General features: G+C 40.0%; 1 protein-coding gene across 1 annotated transcript in view; it reads right to left on the bottom strand.

The window, feature by feature from the left end:
- The window catches only part of LOC103773358 (calcitonin receptor-like), a gene marked incomplete at its 5' end in the record, with an annotated part of 46,626 nt that extends 33,689 nt beyond the window's left edge, over nt 1–12,937 (bottom strand). Inside the window, 3 exon segments of the mRNA XM_008940724.1 lie at nt 1,195–1,321; nt 7,519–7,610; nt 12,806–12,937. Coding sequence (XP_008938972.1) covers nt 1,195–1,321; nt 7,519–7,610; nt 12,806–12,937 — 351 coding nt within the window.
- Between the last annotated feature and the right edge of the window lie 3,281 nt (nt 12,938–16,218).

The raw sequence follows: 16,218 nt of genomic DNA, 5'->3' as shown, positions 1-16,218 counted from the left end.
GTCAAGATTTCACTCCAAATAAAGATCCAGCCCAAAGGCACTAGATACAATTTTTAACTGAAATCTTAGAGGATAAGAGTCCTCGCTATAGACTTGACTTCTGATTTGAAGTACTTCACTTCAAATAATTTACTTCTGCTGTCAGAAACTATCATTCTTAACCCTGAAGTAATGGTCTTTCTTCAATTTAGGTGTCCGATATAATCTGCCAACTTTTTATCTTCAAATATCAAGTGTATTTTCACTGCATCTATTGCACAGGTTACTGCTATGTAGTAAGGAGAAACAAAGTGTGTGATTTAAAATTATTCTTCTGCTTTTCTATTTTTGAATCTCCAGATGGCCCCTGGGACTGGTGATGTTTTCTTTAGTCTATATATTTCCTGCTTTAATTAGCTTACTTAACCAGTAAGCTTTCATTAGCTTACCTAACCACCACATATTTGAGAGACACACATGATCAGATAATACCAGGTGCTAATGTTTAATTGCACAAAATTAGAAGTGGATAAATGGTTGACCTGTAATTGAACTATCTTATCAGAAGACAAACTGATCAGTGTTGTGACATAACGCGGGAGCTTCCCAGGCTTGCCTTAATTTCACATCAGCCAGCCAGGCTTGCTGTAACTACAGCGAACACAACGTGATTTCTCTGTCAGAGCTAGATCAGAGCTGGGTGGCTGAGATCTGCCATACATATATGTCAGCTGAGGGGCTGGCACAATTTGTATTACTAAGAGCAGTGAAGTGAGCTCTTTGATTTAACACCTAAGAAAAAACATGCAGTAAATAGATCTTTTAAGGGGTTGTTTTGAAAAAAGACATATCTCTTTCCATCCTTGCCCCTTCTCAGTGTGTGTGCTTGTGAGACAGGACAGGTGGCCACCAAGGACATTTGTTGGGAAATGTCAGGTAGTTAGTGCTGAGAGTGGCGTGCATCTGACATGAGAGTCCATGGATGGACTGGCTGGAGCAAATCTGAAGCTTCTCCTTCTTGTACCAGATTCAAAGATTTTTATTGCTCTGTGAAATACCTGAGTGAGGTCGAGTGAAATTCTCAGAATCTGCACTCTCCATGCGTGCTTTACCAGATGGCTATTATTAACTGGTGAACAGGAATGTCTGGTTTCATGTAATTTCATAGTAATTTTACTTGACAGTTAGGATGGAGAGGACTCATGCAGTACTTACAGGATCCCTTTTTACAAGGCTTGGGTTAGGCACAACAGCAATGAGGTGAGCAATTGTAAACATGGAGTTCAGCACATAAGAAAAAAACAAATTCTTATGCAGCGTTATCCTTTGACAGCTGAGGCTCCTGAAAAATACGTAGCACACGTTATAAATTACTATTTTTCTTCTGATGTCACTTTAACAGCTCTTTCTGGCAACAGTGTCTCAAGAATGCCTTTTGGCAAGGCGTAATTGGAAAATAAATGCCTTGCATCGCAGCCGTAACCTCTGACAAATTTTTGGTTTTGTTTTTACACCTGTTTAGCACCACATGCTTCTTAGACCATGTTGTAAAGAGCCATCCAGCTACATTCTCAGCCCTTGATGCCTTTCTTTACTTCATGGTAATTGAGATATTAAGTGGTGAAGCAGAACCCTGGGAATTATTAGATGCGCATGATACAAGTAATGAGCATCAGGAATACTGCTTTATAAGTAGCTGTTCCCTGGAGACTCAATTTCTCAAACACTCAAATGAAAATTATTTGCTACTTTAGGAATAAGTGATGAGATAGGATGGGAACTTTGGTCAGGAATTTCCTTAAATTATAGGGGGATTTGGGTTGGTATCCCACATGTTTCTAACTCCAGCTGAGATCCAAAACCAGAACAGGTTGTTTTCCTACTCAGGAGAAGCAATCTTTTCTGGATGACTGATTTTGGGGGTGGGTGGGAGGGAGAGCATTTCTGCTATTCTGGGTAGCGGAATTTCACTGGAGAAGTTCTCAGAAATCTTGTGAAACCAAATAATGACTGCAGTTTCAGACCTTAACTATTTCCCTTTTCTAATTTGTGCCCAAATCCTCATGTGACCTCCTTGGCTACCGCTGACAAAAACACCCCTACAGCACTCCATGCCCTGGACCGTAGCCTGGGGCTGACAGGAGGTGACTGCAGAAAGGCAATCGTGGTGTTTTTAGATACTGCTGTGATGTCTGTATTCAGTGATCACTGAGAGCAAGCAGGCAAAACCTGTAGGTAATAAACAGCTAAGAGCAAGTATCGCTGTATCACTGAGGTAAGCTTCCCCCTCAGCACTAGGACTCTTTTGCAGTTGGAAAGAAGCAAAGGCTGTGATTTTCTGATGCTCTGCATGTGGAGGTCAACACAGAATGCACTTTCTTTAAAAACAGAGAACTAATCCAACCAACCACACTCTGTTCTCCTTACTTTTTCTGTTTGTTTATTCATTTATTTTCCTTCCTTTAGCTTGAGATTGTCTTTCTGGCTATGCTCATGATCATCCTGTAGTACCCATCACTTTTGTTCACCTTATTTGCCAAGATACTTTCTTTGGTTCAGGATGTCCACAAGATGCAGATCCCAGAGGCCAGGAATCAGAGCATCTCATTACATTTTCCCTGATGTTATATCCTTCCCTTAGCATCAGCTATTGGCAACTGTTGAGCACCAGATATGGGGCTAGGTGCACCTTCAGTTAGATCCACTGTAGGACAGGATATTGGGCAAAACAGCCTATTCTTTGGAGCTATTTTTGCTATGCTTTGTTCTTGTGCTTACTCCACCTGTATTTTCCTCCTGGACAAATCCAGCCTAGTGCTCCTTTTCTGCTTCTAAACTCTGATGTTACTTATCCAGTCCTGAATCTTCCTTTCTCCTTATTCTAGATCACTATGTTTTGCCTGTGCTTTGCCTATACTTTGCCTACTACTGACCCGACCTTTCTTAGGACGTGATCACATCCCTATCACCCCCTGCTTCTCCCTTGCAGTCCCAGGAACAGGGTTGGTGTGATGCTAATCCTTTTCCCAAGAAACAAAAATTTCCTGATGACTTAGAGGAGTCTCTTCAGCTCTGGGCCACAGAAATGCAGACCCTTCTATCTCCAGCTACCGTTCCACATGCCTACCGGTACAGAGAGAGTCTTCTATGAAAATCTCTGCCAGGTTCATGTGCTTCCATGCCCATTCATGTCCTTCCTCACTTTTGCCAGTCTTACTCGTCTGTTAAAGACGACTGTTAAAGGTGCATTCACAACACACCATCAATTATTCTGGAAAATCTAGACCTATTGTACTCCCCATCAGTCTTTATACCAGTTTTTACCGTGGCTGTGGTTTTGTCCTTTTATCTTTATATATTGGTCTTTGTTTTAATAATTCAATTGGAAGCACTTTAGATCTAGGAGTCCCCTTTTTTCTTTTGTGTTTTATCATACAAGATAATGGCATCTCAGTTTACAATTTTTAAAATATTGCAATAATTTGATGATGCATGTAACTCGTAGACGCTCTATGAATACTCCGTTCTGTTTTGTTAGCATTGCCTAGTGATGCACATTACTATGGATTCAGTATTCCTTTCCAAAAGTACTGCAACATCTGTGATGCCAGATCATTATGAATCTTGATACCCAAAGCAGAAAGGAAAATAAATCTTTGCCAAGAAAGTCTTATATGTGAGAAACAGCAGCTTCTGCAAGTTGTTTGTTGCTGCCTCTACTGTCAAAAGCTATTACACAGTCACAAAATAATTTCTTACTATCCAATTGACTCTCTGATTGACAGCTTGCCTTCTATTGAAGGTCAAATAATCTATCAATGTCATAGCCAGATGACAGAAAACCACTGAATGTAACCTGAACCCTGCTGTCATACACTTTTGTTCTCACTTTTCTGATAATCGTAGTTTGGTTTCCTCTTTGTCCTGCCATTCTGCAGTGCTTTGTTTTAATTCTTTTCTCTACTTCCTCCTGTAACCTTTTGTGGCACGGATTAGTCATGGAAGGGGAAGGTGAAGTGGAGGAGAAAAGAGAGGAGGACGTATGTTACTGTCTGGAAGGCTGCTGCAAGATGAGTTTTTCAGCACATCCTGGACTGGTCAGGATCATGCGCTGCCTGTGACTCAGAGCTAAGAGTGAGTCAGATAGCCTGATCCTGCCTTGCTCACTGCAAGGAATCACCTTCCTGGTCCATTTTGGGTAAACAATTTAGCCAGATGCTTTTTACTGTCCCAAAGAACACTGAAACCTGTGTATAGGATTCCAAATCAGATTATACTGTGCTCTTTCCAGTTTTCTCAAAGCATTACCACGGCTGTGGTTTTGTCCTCTTTATCTTCACATAGATATGGAATTAATTAGTTTATTGGGTAGAGTTTCTAGCTATCTCTGTATCTGCTTACTGCATGTCATCACCGTTACTCATCATATCACCTCTCTGGAAACCAGCAGAATTCGCAACATATATTTTGGATCCACCTCATTTGAGCCTGTAATCTTACAGTCTATGGAAAGTGAAATTATTTCATTTTCCTTTGTTTCCTAGACTTGGCTTTGGTGGTCGTGATGTTGGGGACTTGTTCTTTTACTACCCTTCCTGTTTGACAGTTGAGACACAGACAGCTAATTGTATAACCCGAAGATTTATGCTAGCTTCTCCCATCTCCTTAATTTACCAAGCACACCCTTTTCCAGTCTGTATGAACACCCTCATCCACAGTGTACCTTTCCAGGGACTAGTAGCAGATGAACTAACCAAAGAGAAGCTTTGCATAATGTTACTAAGAAAATTACTATTAGAAGGCACACAACCTGAACATATCCATACGTATGTAGTACATACAGATCAAAGCTGGGACCAGAAATGGGCTAAGGAGCCTCATGCAAGATTTAGATTAAATAATACAGGAACTCTGAGGCTAGAACTGATTTAAGCACTGGTACAAGGTATCTGGGGTTTTGTGGAGCACCTCTTGCTGCAGATTCTTAAAGGCAACCAAACCCTTGTGCAATAGAGCTGGGGGGTCAGCAAGGCATTCTTTTTATCCTCAAATGTAAGCGACTGCCATGCATGTGTAAGCTGGAATTTTGTGTTTGCTATGAACCGGTGGATTCTACAGATCTTCCTATCTGTGTATTTGTGGCCAATAAACCGCATCCAGAAACTCAGATAATGAAGTTGGTGATATCTCACAATCCATTAGGCAAAGTTTGTCACATTGCACTGAAGTTTTGCACTTACGCAGTAGAACATTAAATCTACCAATTCCAAGACACTTAACAAATGCCTGTTAGTTTAGACACGTAAAAACTCTGTAGTAAAATGAGTCATGTTTAAAACTAAATGGTCATGATAACAAATGTGCTGGCTATACCTTATTACAATTATTTGGCCTTGCAGGTGACAAAAAGGAACAGCCGAATGTGTTGAGAAATACCCCTTGTATTAATTTAAGCCTGCAAGGTAAAGGAATAGAAAAAAATGACCAATTTTTCCTTTTTCAGACTTGGAAATTTTGGTGTGAAAAATTGCTTAGGAACATAATGGTCCTACAGAGAACAAATCCTGGTCTTTTTGAAAATAGGGCATATATGCATTCATGATTTGGCACAAGTGGGAAGTTATTAATGTAAAACCTGCTCATAATTCACAGTTATTATTTTAATCACTAAGATCTTAAAAAATGCAGTTGATTTGCTTGTGAAATCTGAGTTGGGAGATTTGAGGTGTTCTTTTTGGTTTTCATTTTTCTAGAAACTTCAACCAAAAAAAAAAAAAATTATAAATTCTGACCTGTACACAAAAGGCCCTGCTCTTTATCTGTCTGCTGGAAAGACACTTAATCTTTAGAACTGTTCTACACTTCTGGATTGGAAATACATGTTTGAACTGCTGATTGAAATACATTTATTTGTGCATTCATCAATCTATCTTTCTATGAGGATGGTGATAACCAAAAAATCATATTTTGGATGCTCATCGAGGGCTCAAATTTGGTGACACTCCTGTAGAAAGAAGCTTACTAATAGTTTCACACAGACTTATTTGTGTTCTGGCATAATTTTAGCTTGAAATAATTTCTTGTAGGCTAAATTACAGTCTTGAAGCAGTATACTCTTACAATGACAACAGTAATGCACTTTTAATTACTATAGGTTGCCATTACCGTGCAACTGCTATTTAATAAACTCTGTAAAGAAGCTTGTGGGAAAAAAAAAAATGTTCTTTTTGTGTTCCATTTTCCTTGTTTTGAATACTCAAAGAATACTGCATTCTTTGAAGTGTGGGATTTTTCTGTATCTTGAGTGAGGTAAATTTTTTGGCAACTACAACTATATGTGTTATTTATTTAGAAGCAGTTGTATTTGTTTCTATTACTCTTATTTTGTTTCCCAGTGTGCAGTGTGGTGAATACTCCTTTGGAAACTTGGAAACCTTTATCTAGGTAAAGCTGGGAAACTACCTGGACTTTTAGGTTACCTTGCAATTAAACCTAGATAGACTATATTGATGGTGTGCATTTTCCTCTCTCTGGTCATGAACTGATGTTCTGGTTATCTGATTACAAGTAACTGAAGCACCTTTGATGAAATCACTAAGCTACCATCCCATTTGGGTCACTCTGCTGGATATATTATTCTGTTTCATCAAAGTATCTGTGAATGTATTCTATAACCATGATTTCTGAGTGTGCCATCAGTCTGAGAAGTTTGCAGTTTATAGGAATGTTACAAAAGTTAAATACCTTAAAAAAATTACTTAAGAGCTGGAATAATATAGCTTATGCAAGTCATCATAGTTGTGGATGTACAATAGCTCAGAATCTTGCCCACTGTTTATTCTTTAATATTTTCCCCAGTGCCTTTGATGTCTTCTGGTGCTTACCATTTCTCTGAGCTAAAAACTGAAGGTTGTTCCCAGACAGCCCTTCACTGCTGATTGCAGCTGAAGCTGTGACTACACATCAGATGGCAAATCTGAGCTCCCTCTGCTCCTTCACTGCAGACACATTATAATAAATACTGTGCAGACAGGTTCACTGAAGGACAAAATATAAATGCTCTAGCTAAGTTGCCACACAGTATCTGTAATGCTTTCAGAGAATAGCAGTTTAGTCTTCTCTAAAGTTCTGATACAGCGCATCACTGTTTTAAGCTTCTAATGATAATCAAAAGGTATCCCTGTTCGTCAGGAGCTGGAGGTCCCAAGCCACTGCCCTCTGCAATCTCTGCTCCTGCAGAGAAACAATAGGGAACTGGTAAATGAAGGGCCTCACTGCATCTTCAGTTGCACCATTTCCCTGTGGTCTGCACTTTCACATCAGTCTTGATAAATCCAGCAGCATGATCTTGGCTACACACCACTGAGAAGATGTCCTGTTGGTGAGAGGACACTGTGCTGAGACTTTTTTACCAGGATCATACAAAAAGGAACTCAGAAGAGCTGTTTCTCACTGTCATGTCCCCTTCCAAGCCTTTGTTTGATTACCACTTGAGATCCCTCAGGGAAAGAAGAGAAACTGTCTATAAGAAACACTTACTTGAAATAGAAGAAAATTCCCAAGGAAATCAACAGGGATGTTATAGACAAAGCATGGCCAACGATCGCCATATAATAAAGTATGAACGCCATCTGCAGATTAACAAAAAGAAAAGGCAAACATGAACAATTTGCAGGCATTTTTTTTCTTTCCCTTGAAGAATCTATAAAATCAACTTCCCATTTTGAATGTTTTTTCTTTTAAAGATTCTTTTTCAATATACTTTTAATTTTAGTAATCTACTAAATAGCATGATTCATGGCCTAAAGATGAGATGTTTTTTATGTGAGTTGATCTGCTCCTCCTGCACTGCAGTAACTGCTAAGATCCCTGTTCAGACTATGTGTCACTGATTTTCCTGTGCTCTAAGAGACCACAGCAGACATAACACATTCAGATTTTCAAAAAGTCCACAACAAGTTTACACACACAAAAAAATTATTAAACAAAATAGGCTGCTGCTGGATTGGCAGAAAGCTTTCGTGGCTTGAAAGTAGCTCAGACAGGGAACAAAAGCTTAACTCAGGGAACAGGAACATGTCTTATGAGCTTTAATACAGAAAAAAGCGGGGTGATAGACCTAGGAGCAAATGATCTAAGCCCTGTCTATGCAGTGCTAAACTCAGAACTGGAAACCAAACTCAGGAAGGAGATTTTGGAGTCATCCTGGCCTGTTCTCTGAATCATTGGCTGAGGGTGTAATGACAATCAAAAAGTGAACAAAATGCTGGATATCATGAGGAAAGGCATCAAGAGTAGAACACCTTTGTATTTCTGTGTATTAAAATTCACATTGTACATCTTAAATGCATGTGTTCTTCTCATCTCCAAATATTATGGACAATAGTAGAGCTAGGAAAGATGCAAAGGTGGCAACTAAATAAGTGAGATAGAGTATGTGTTACGACATTGGTTCAAATGTTGTGATTCTCCCCACTGGATAGGAGAAATCGGAGGGGGGCTTATGATTAGAGTCTACAGAGTCATAAAAAAAGAAAATATGTTAAAAATTATCCTCAACTCCTACCACAGTAGAACAGCACAACCTGAGACAAGTTCCGGTTCACACTGGTGTGAAGTCAGTACTCACAGATAATCATACTTTCATTTTGACTAATATCAGTGAAATCTAAGATAGGCTTATCCATATATTGTATGCCAATAGTGAAAAAGAATTGCAGGATAGCACCTGGGCTGTCTCAGCCAAGCTTTTAAGCATCACCAAGCTGTCAGAAGGCTGCAGAAGTCTAAATGGCATGCCAGGCTTCACCACTGACTGCTTTTTCTGAAAGAGCTAATATAGTATCAGCCTATCCTGAAAAAAAGGACTAGATTGCAGGCCTTAGGTCCTCTGATTTATTTTATTTTCAGCTCCACTTTAATTAATTTTTCTTTTGTTATGCATGAGCAATTTTCCTTTTTCATCAATTAGAGGAATTGCTCTCTGTAGCCCTAAATTTTGCCACTCAATTTTTTTTTTTTGTGTGTTCTCAAGCAATTTTGAACTTTCATTTAAAACCAGATATGCATAAAATTCAGAAAATAAAGCTATTCCTCTTAGCAAAGATGCACATCTTCTTACCTAGTCTGTTCTTCAGTCACTTTACAACTTTGGAATAAGCTCCTGCTTTTCTAACTAACCCTAAGTGGTAGTGGCCTGATTCAGATTTAAAACAAAGTTACACCCACACCATTCTGACCATGAAGAACAGACATGATCGGCATGTAAGTATTATTTACCAAGTTATGGAAATCTATGCTATTAACAGCAAACACCCTAAAACTCCTAGTTTTCACAGAATCATTTTGGCTGGAAAAAAACTCTTAAAATCATTGAGTCCAAACATTAACCTAACACTGCCAAGCCCACCAACAGACCATGTCTCTAAGCACCACATCTACATGCCTTAAATAGCTCCAGGGATGGTGACTCTATCACTTCCCTGAGAAGACTGTTACAAGGCTTGACAACCTTTTTGGTGAAGAAGTTTTTCCTAATGTCCAATCTAAACCTCCTCTGCTGCAACATAAGACCATTTCCTCTTGTCTTATCACTTGTTACTTGGAAGAACAGACGAACCCCCAACTCAATACATTGTCATTTCAGGTAGAAAGGACTATGTTGTAGACAGTAAGAAAGTCTCCCCTGAACCTCCTTTTCTCCAGGCTAGACAACTCCAGTTCCCTCAGCTGCTCCTTATGAGACCTGTTCTCTAGACCCTTCACCAGCTTCTGCCTTTTCTGCTGATCACATGCCCAACACAGAATGCTATTATCATTAACAGGCAGACCAGCAGCCAAACTCCTCCCTCTTCTCCCACATCACACACCAGAGATCCAAAGTGCCAGACAACCAGAGGGAGGAACAAGTCAATGCACTCATTCACCGCAAAGAATGTCAAAAAGGGATTGAGCTGGTCAAGGAACCATGCCATGGGAGATGGAACCACCCAGACAAGGAGTCCCATTATGTAGCAGTTTACCAGATAGAAACTCATGATCTTGCCCCATCATCTTGGGAACTCCACCTGCTATGAAGAGTCAGGGAACCCTTCCAAAAACCAGAGCCCTTCCAACAACCAGAATCCTCACACAGCACACCCACTATTAAGACAAATCTCCCAACCCCTGCTGCAAGCAGAGTCAGCTCTTATAGAGGAGGCTTCTTGCACCATCTCCAAGTTAATGTGGAAGGCAGGTGCATCTAGTTGTTATGTCCTAATCAGTTCCCACCCAAGGCTGGCCAGACCCTGGGTGAAAAGATCAGGGGGGTCTTTCTTGCTTGGTTGTGGCCATCATCCATATGCCAACCCTCATTCAGGGCTGGGGGTTTAAATCCCAGCACTTCACTGCCCTTCTTTGGACATGCTCCAGCACCTCCATGTCCTTGTAGTGAGGGGCCTAAAACTGCACACAATACTAGTTGCAGCCTCAACAGTGTGGAGTACAGGGGCAAAATCACTTCCTAGACCTGCTGGTCACACTATTTCTGATAAAAGCCAGGATGACATTTGCCTTCTTGGCCACCTGGGAACATTGTTGGCTGATGTTCATGTTTCCTTCACAAGGACTAACCACAACATTGGTAGTGAGCACAAATGCTTGACAACTTGTTCTGAGAGCACAAGCAACTCCAGAGAGGGAAGACCACAGTGCAGAGAAGATGAGACAGCTTTCTGAACACATGGTAGTAGAAGAGTTTTCACCTGTGCACAATGTGACATTTTTTACACTCCATACTAAGTGGTTCTTTTTTTTTTTCTTTCATGGTATTAAATTGATACAATTTTTAAGTCTGAATTTAATTTACAGATGAATTGTTCAAAAATATGGTGTTTCACTGCCTATACTGTAAACAAATCTTACACTGAAACACATAGAAGTAGAAAAGGCTTCCAGATAGCTACATGCACGCCTAAGTGCATCCCAGAGGACTCCTGGTTATTCAAACCATCTACCTTCCAGTGTACAGCTGCTAAATCAGTTTAACTGTAAATCTAGGATACAGCAATACCATTTTTGATTACTTCCTGTAAACTTACTATGGTAACTGTGCAAAAAAGCTTTCCAACTATAACAACAAAGGCAGATTGGAATGGGCTGAACCATCGGCTCACAAAGCATATGGTTTATCATTGCATTTTTAAGAACTGAATGCAGTCATTTTAAACTTATCTGTGTCCAAGTATAACATATTGGTATTTCCAGTTAACTTCAAACAAATAGTGAACTATTTTGTTAATTTCTGCAGTCCTTGAGATGGCAATCTGTCATGTCCCTTGTGACATAAAGGACTTCTAACACACTGACTCACCAAATTTTTAGCCTCTGAAGATTTTTTCATCCTGTACTTAGAAAGCTTCTAAAAGAAACACTTAAATGTTCCTTTTAGTCCCTCTGGAATTCTTGACTTGAGGAAAGAGAATTTCCTAACAGGAATACCTCCTACTCAGTTAATTATATTATCCACAGGAATATGGAAAGAGCCTACAAATGAAGCACACCCCTGTTTTTGAAGACTTGTAGTAAAGGTCATATCTAACTTGGCATTTCTGTAAAGATAGATTCTTTCTTTGTTCTCGAAGACTTTTTGTTTCAGAAGAATCTTGATGTACATATAATTTTCCTTTGTGTTTTATCTGCACTCTGCTTGAATGCTGTTCAAAATTGTTCTGCAAGGCACGGATAATAGGTAACAGAGCTACATTTTTTGGCCTGCCTACACGGGCCAACATCTGGAAAAATTATATTTTTATGATGCTTCCATTTAATGCCCTTGTGAACTCAGATCATTACTATTATTCTTTCCTTGTCAATAGGTGAGCCCTATTTTACCATGATGGTTCCTCACATTGCAAAAACTTTTAGAGTTCACCTCCTGCCTGGTCCAGTAGACTTTTCCAAGGCCCTTTGGCTGGATCTTTACTAAATATAACCACATACTGCTTTTGGCTGCATAAAAAAGATCCTCCAACACAAACCCCAAATCAAATAACTTTTTTTGACTCTTTTCCTTCCACAATTCCAAATAGTCACAAATTATTCTGTCACAAATTTCTAATCAGATTTTCCTGGAGCTCCACTCACATTTGAGAAATATGTTTATTTTTATGAGCTTCCCTAGAATTTTTTTTTTAAGCTTGTCTCAGATTTCTCTCTCCTTGTTTCTTTTGGTACTTTTCTATTTAGTTCTTTTCTTTCAGCTTAGCAACTTTATTTTGGAAATACTGATGCAAATGCTTAATTCATTATGGTAAATAGTCTCAAGGATTTCAGTCAGACTGTTAAAGCTAAATGTATTCAGGCTTGTAGGATTTTCTGGATTTATGCTACTTTCATAAATATTTATTTTCAATGGAGTGCATATAGCGTGATACTCTTTGTTTAAGAAAAATAAATTTAACTTATGTTCATATTTCTAGGCCTGCAAAGAAGACATCAACAGCTTGGAAGACATTTGTTACAGAAAACAAAATTGAAATTCTAAAGGATGATTTTATAACTGTTGGAAAATCAGGGAAAATCAAAGAAGTTTCAAAAATGCATTTGAAAAGTAGTGCAAAACCTTTTGCATGAATTGCTACCCAATTATCCATCCCATATGAAACTTATGTTCAGGTCTGAGCACTCACCAAATAATTTTAATAAGCTAAAATCATGAGGACAATTCCATTAAATTCTTGTGAAATAAATAAAGCTAAAAGATGAGGACTATTCTGACATCTTGCTTACTGCTATCCCAAGCCCCAAACCATTCCCAGTCACTGCCCTTTTGACTATAGCATACCTTCAGCTTTTCAGAAGTGAAAGAGTTGCACAGGGTATAGTTGGACCAAGTTCGATTACTCTCAGGATGGCGGAACCAGTTTCCAGTTTCATCACAGTATTTTGAAGCCCTTTCTGATAAAAAATTTCAAAAATAGTTATTTCAGTATATGCATATTACACATTGAAAAATCCATTAAAAATGTCTATGTTTGGAAATAAAATGTCTGTGTAACAAAATCCAAAGAGCTTTCACCTTGTGTGATTAATAAACGTTTGTTTGAATTTTTGTTTGCTTGTTTGTTTGTTTTTGGTTTGGTTTTTTTTTTTTTTTTCCCTTTGCCTCAGATATTTATCTAATCATATACCTGTGGTTTACCTGTCTCCTTTTGTATTCAGTGAATGCAATAGAGTATATATATCCAACCTTCATTCAGATGCAATTATGTGGTGATAATAATTCATTTCTAGAGTCTGTTGAAAGCTGTTCATGGAAGAGAAAGTCATGTTAGGCCCTGATGCCGAACATGACAGAAGCGTGCATGGGCAGGCAAACACAGTGATCTCTGTGTGTCGTTAGTTCTCATCCCAACCTGCAGTATTTATATTGGAAAATGGATGTGCCCACTGGCTAGCATAGAATCATAGAATCCTTTAGGTTGGAAGCGACCTCCAAGATCATCAAGTCCAACCATTGAGCCATTAGGGCTCTAAAGTCCTCTGCTAAAACAGATCAGAATCTGTCAGGGTTGGAAGGGACCACAAGGATCACCCAGTTCCAACCCCTCTGCCATGAGCAGGGACACCTCCCACTAGATCAGGCTGCCCAGAGCCTCAGCCAGCCTGGCCTTAAAGACCCCCAGGGATGGGGCCTCAACCACCTCCCTGGGCAATCCATTCCAGGGTCTCACCACTCTCATAGTGAAGAACTTCTTCCTCACGTCCAGCCTGAATCTGCCCACTTCCAGCTTTGCCCCATTCCCCCTAGTCCTGTTGTTACTCGCTATCCTAAAAAGTCCCTCCCCAGCTTTCCTGTAGGCCCCCCTAAGATACTGGCAGGCCACAATAAGGTCACCTCGGAGCCTTCTCTTCTCCAGACTGAACAGCCCCAATTCTCTCAGTCTGTCAGCGTAGGAGAGCTGCTCCAGCCCTCGGATCATTCTGGTGGCCCTTCTCTGGACACGCTACAGCATGCATATTTAACTTCTTCTTTTCAAACCTGACACTCACTAGGACATGCTGGAATGCATAAATGCTAGCAGACTGGGTATTGCAGCAGGGTTTCAGGTATCAAGGGAAATAATTCGTTGAAAATATCGTGTAGAGAAAGGGTAGCAAGCTGCATGTAAACTGTAGCCTGGGTGCTGGAGATGGTGGCAGTCCCAACACTAGCCACACACTTCTGCAGGGTGGTGGAAGAATCTTGCCCAGCCTCTGAGCCAGCTAAATCCCACTGTGGTGAGTGAGAGCACTGCTCATTTTCCTGTGAGGCTGAAAAGCATCCAGGCACTGGGACAAGTAGCCTTGCAGACATTTTGGCACAGGTCCCAAGTGTCTAGTTTAATTTCAAATGGCTGCGAAGCCCTCTGTTTAAATAATCTGATGTGTGTTTGGCCTCTCCACATGTCTCTAGTGCTGGTTCCTGCACTACAGGTGGCTCTGGCATCCTTACCAAAAGCCCTGCTATACAGATCACTCTCCAGGTTTGTGTTCCTTCATACACATCCTTTTACTGTGACAGGGCTTCAGCACCATACAGCCCTGCAGGATGCCTGGAGCTGCAGATGCTTGCTGTGTTTGTGTCCTCCTGGCCACACTCCCATTTCTGTCTGGGAAACCCTGGGTGCTTAGGTGCAGACAATCACTCCTAATCACCTGTCAAGTTTTGGACCAGTTTCTTTGGCCTTCCCTCAAGCATTAGCCACATGATAGTTACTGGAAAGTTTGCCTAACAAAGGCGGAATAAGATCAGAAACTTAAATTATTTGATATTTTTTTACATAGTGACACATCTTTTTATTTATGAAAACCACAGATTTTCACATCTGACTTAAAATAGTTGAAAAAGCCTATCTTGACTTCCTTTTGCCTATTCTTGCTTTAGTTTTATCAGCTTTATACATAGATTATCAGCATTTCCAGCACACATTTACAGAGCAAATTATCATTGGAACATACACATCTTCATTTTTTTTGTTCAGCATTTGCATTTATTTTTCTTCATCACCTCTGATGATTAATGATTCCATTAATTGGGAAGATCCATATTTGTCTGTATACCCTAAGGAAAGCAATTGATCATACTGACAAGGGAAAAATTGTACAGACTGTACAGCTGTACAGACTATACAATTGTATAGGCTTCCTCTAAGTAAAAACACACTTCATTTAGTTCCATTGCAAAAATAAAAACAGAACATAGAATACTTTTGAAATCACTGTGAGTTTCAAATAATTGTTTTGGGGGACTTGTTGAAAAGCAATTCGTGCATCAACAACACCGACAAGAACAGTACATGTTATCTCAGCCTTCCATCACTGCAGCTTGGAGACAATCTCAGCCTGCCTGTGTAGCAATGTTCCCATTGCACTTGTTGCCAGATATTACCTAAAGCTGGAAAAAGTTTTCAGTCATAGATAAAAGATTAATGGCTATGCTACCACAGAACACAGCGTACACAGTATCTACTATCCTGTGCACTGTGCGCAGTACACAGCTTTTGTCAATATTCTGCAGAGTGCAATGGTAGAATTATTTATCACCTCTGTATTTTAGTGCCTAGGTACGCACTCTGCTGAAGCTTAATGTGGCCTCTGTAAGCTGAAAACAAACCTGTTGCCTCATACTTTTTCTTGAAGCCAGACAACTGATCCTAGTCTGAAAGAAGCCATGGCCCACAGATTTCTTGCTGTGATGTTGCCAGAATATGGGACTTGGGATAAGTCTTCCTGCTGTTCATCCCAGTGACTCAAACACGCCAAATGCCTCTTCTAAATCTATGATTTTATACAGAAATAAAGCTGTGAGTCTATAACCCAACCACTGTTCCACTTTAAATTATTCTACAGTGGCCCAGTAGCACATGTGGGATTATGAAGATGGGCACATGTTGGTTTTTATGCTAACTGGAAAAATCTAGTAAGCCTCAAGGAATACACAAATGTGTAAGGATGGGTAAAGCAATACTAGCAAGGCAAAATGGAAGCGTGTGCTTTAAGATTATTCAAATACTATGTAAACTCTATTTTTGGGGGCTCTGTCTGTACCCTGTCAGCTTGGACAGGGCATCACTTGTGCATCTCCAAGTGGAGGAACAATGACATTGTGTAGGATTCTGTCCTGGTTCCGTGTAAAAAGGGGTTCAGGGCAGGACCCACAGAACTATGTACTCGCCTCTCCCTCCCCCCCCCCCCCCCCGGAGCGGGAGGGCGCAC

Source organism: Merops nubicus, unplaced genomic scaffold, assembly GCF_000691845.1.
Source record: "Merops nubicus isolate BGI_N331 unplaced genomic scaffold, ASM69184v1 scaffold4900, whole genome shotgun sequence".
Lineage (NCBI taxonomy): Eukaryota > Metazoa > Chordata > Aves > Coraciiformes > Meropidae > Merops > Merops nubicus.
Note: the sequence above shows the minus strand (reverse complement) of the source record. Positions and strands in the feature narration are given on the sequence as shown.